The 2,315-nt window shown below is 32.7% G+C and overlaps 1 protein-coding gene across 1 annotated transcript; it reads left to right on the forward strand.

The window, feature by feature from the left end:
* The first annotated feature begins 562 nt into the window (after positions 1 to 562).
* LOC109583070 (uncharacterized) lies at positions 563 to 1,582 on the forward strand. The gene is made up of 3 exons (XM_019998240.1): positions 563 to 672; positions 791 to 1,068; positions 1,171 to 1,582. The coding sequence occupies exons 1-3, from the start codon at positions 618 to 620 to the stop codon at positions 1,480 to 1,482; spliced, it is 645 nt and encodes a 214-aa protein (XP_019853799.1). The 5' UTR covers positions 563 to 617; the 3' UTR covers positions 1,483 to 1,582.
* Positions 1,583 to 2,315: the final 733 nt, after the last annotated feature.

The raw sequence follows: 2,315 nt of genomic DNA on the forward strand, positions 1-2,315 counted from the left end.
ATAAAAAGTCACTCTGTACAGCATATTGATGTCGTAAAGTTTCACAAATTTTATATAAATAANACATGTCATAAATAATAATGAAATTAATAATAATAATTAATATAAACATACACACTGATAAACAAGTGCCTATTGGTATATGCCAAATTGGGACATTAGTCAAATGCTTTCAGTTTATTTATTTACAAGAATCATATAGCTACCTATAGCAAACATGTCTTGTCTTAGGGTGGAGTGTTATATCTATTGCAAATGGGAACATATGCAAATTCATCATCCTACTACCACCATCAATTAGCTATCATATTGAAACTGTACCAGCATCAATAGTCTGTACAGACTGAAAGAATGAAAAGCAAAAGAACAAGGGCACCATAATTCTTGATTTAAATGACCAGGGACATGCACTTGTAATATCTGCTCTAATATTATGTTTGTTTGTTAGTAACAATTTAACACTAAACTTCCCAAGAGTGCATTTTTACTATATGTAAGAATATTCTATAGGTATACTATACACAATGATAGGTTTTGTCTCAGCTGTTTGGATCATAACATCTGTTACTTTATAAAAGAGGCAGCAACAGCCTATTGGACATCTCAAGTTATTTACAATGCCTTCTTACCTTCTCTTGCTTAATGCAGTGCTTGCCTTTATGGCTACAACAGGTATGCTTCTTTTATTCTGTATATGAACAGAAGTGCATGATGATGCATGGAAGTAAAATCTTTTCTATCATCAATATATCATGCACTCCTGATATAAGAGCTATAATTGTTATTGCAGGTTGTGGTCAGAGCACTTGTTGCAGCAATGGGCCAGTCTACTGTCTTAATGCAATAAAAGACGTCTGGCTGGAAGGAGGATCAAATAAGAACTCGTACGGCCTTATAATTGGTAAACATCCGGAATTCCTCAAGAAAAGGAGTCTCATTCAATTTGGAGACATACCAAGTGATTGTGGCAACATTGTATCAGCAAAACTTTACTTGAAGTATTGGTATTCACACAAAGCCAGCTGGCAGAATATAACTAATATCAATAGAACAGTACAAGTTCATCAGGTTATTATAACAGGCAGGGAGTTGAAAGGAAAAGGGAGGAGAAGGGAAAAAATTAGCCTGAAATGAGAGATAGAACTTTAGCTGCTATTATTTTCATTTTAGGTCAAACAAGATTGGACAGAGTCACAGGCAACAAGTACTCATCACAAGACTGGAATAAAATGGAGCAAACCTTATCTTGCTCTTGATGGGACTGATGCAAATCCAAATACTTTGGACACTGTTATCTTCCCTCCTACTAAACCATGGCTTCAACTGGATATCACTGAAGCAGCACAAAACTGGAAGAACGGAGAGAGAAATTATGGAGTTCTTATTTGGGCAACGAATGAGAATGATGATGGATGGGATATTCGCTTCCATAGCCGTGAACACTGCAATGATAAGCCATTCCTCTCCATCTTTTGCAACTGATTTTGAAATGAACTGAGCTACTCCATTCATGAACTTGAGTTTTTTATAAGTAGATAATTTTAGGCTGACATTCATTTTTGATATTTTTTGTATTGATTTTTAAAAATTAGTTTCATTATTAGTCTAGTAAACATGATTATGTTATTTAGAGGGATAAAAAGTTTATCTATTACAAATGGTGATATTGCCATCATCAGTAGTGAGAATTGATTCAGGAAGCCTGAGTGCCATATTAAAACTGTACATCACTCTGTAGAGCATATTGTTGATTTGAATGGCAAAGATTTGTATTAGCTACTACAGATATAATTTGTTTTTAACACTCTTTAATTTTCAGAGTGCTAATACTTCCCAAAGTGTGCATTTTTTACTTTTACAGTTTTTTTGCTTATTGTGTTGTTATAATTAAATTACCTATAATAATATCATTGAAACCAAATTTGAGTATAAATTGCACTCATATCAACTGTAATTTACCAATTGGCATGCATGTAACAAAAAACAATTAGTTCACAAATCTTAAAATTAAAACTACGTTAACATTAAGTGAAGCATCTTAATAATGTTTATAGAACTGGTTCTGTTCCTTAATAGCAATCTATTGGTATAAATGCACTTGCCGCGGGATATACGATCGGTTAAGATCAAATATTATATTACAGCAAAGAACTACAGACAAAACGACAGACAAAATGACAGACAAAAGAGTACAGAGCACAAGCTCCTTTTATACAAAAATCAAAATTAAATCATTACATAAGTGTAATGATACTAAACATAGTAACAATAATAATTTAGCACAAAATCTTAATTAGTTAACACATTAAGTACTA

The sequence above is a fragment of the Amphimedon queenslandica genome, unplaced genomic scaffold (assembly GCF_000090795.2).
Source record: "Amphimedon queenslandica unplaced genomic scaffold, v1.1 AMPQUscaffold_13332, whole genome shotgun sequence".
NCBI lineage: Eukaryota > Metazoa > Porifera > Demospongiae > Haplosclerida > Niphatidae > Amphimedon > Amphimedon queenslandica.

Excerpts from the sequence above, each read along its gene's own strand:
- LOC109583070 (XM_019998240.1), top strand. The coding sequence starts at position 618 with ATGCCTTCTTACCTTCTCTTGCTTAATGCAGTGCTTGCCTTTATGGCT. Across the intron at positions 673-790 it reads TGCCTTTATGGCTACAACAG|GTTGTGGTCAGAGCACTTGT; the intron begins GTATGCTTCTTT and ends TTGTTATTGCAG. Across the intron at positions 1,069-1,170 it reads GAACAGTACAAGTTCATCAG|GTCAAACAAGATTGGACAGA; the intron begins GTTATTATAACA and ends TTTTCATTTTAG.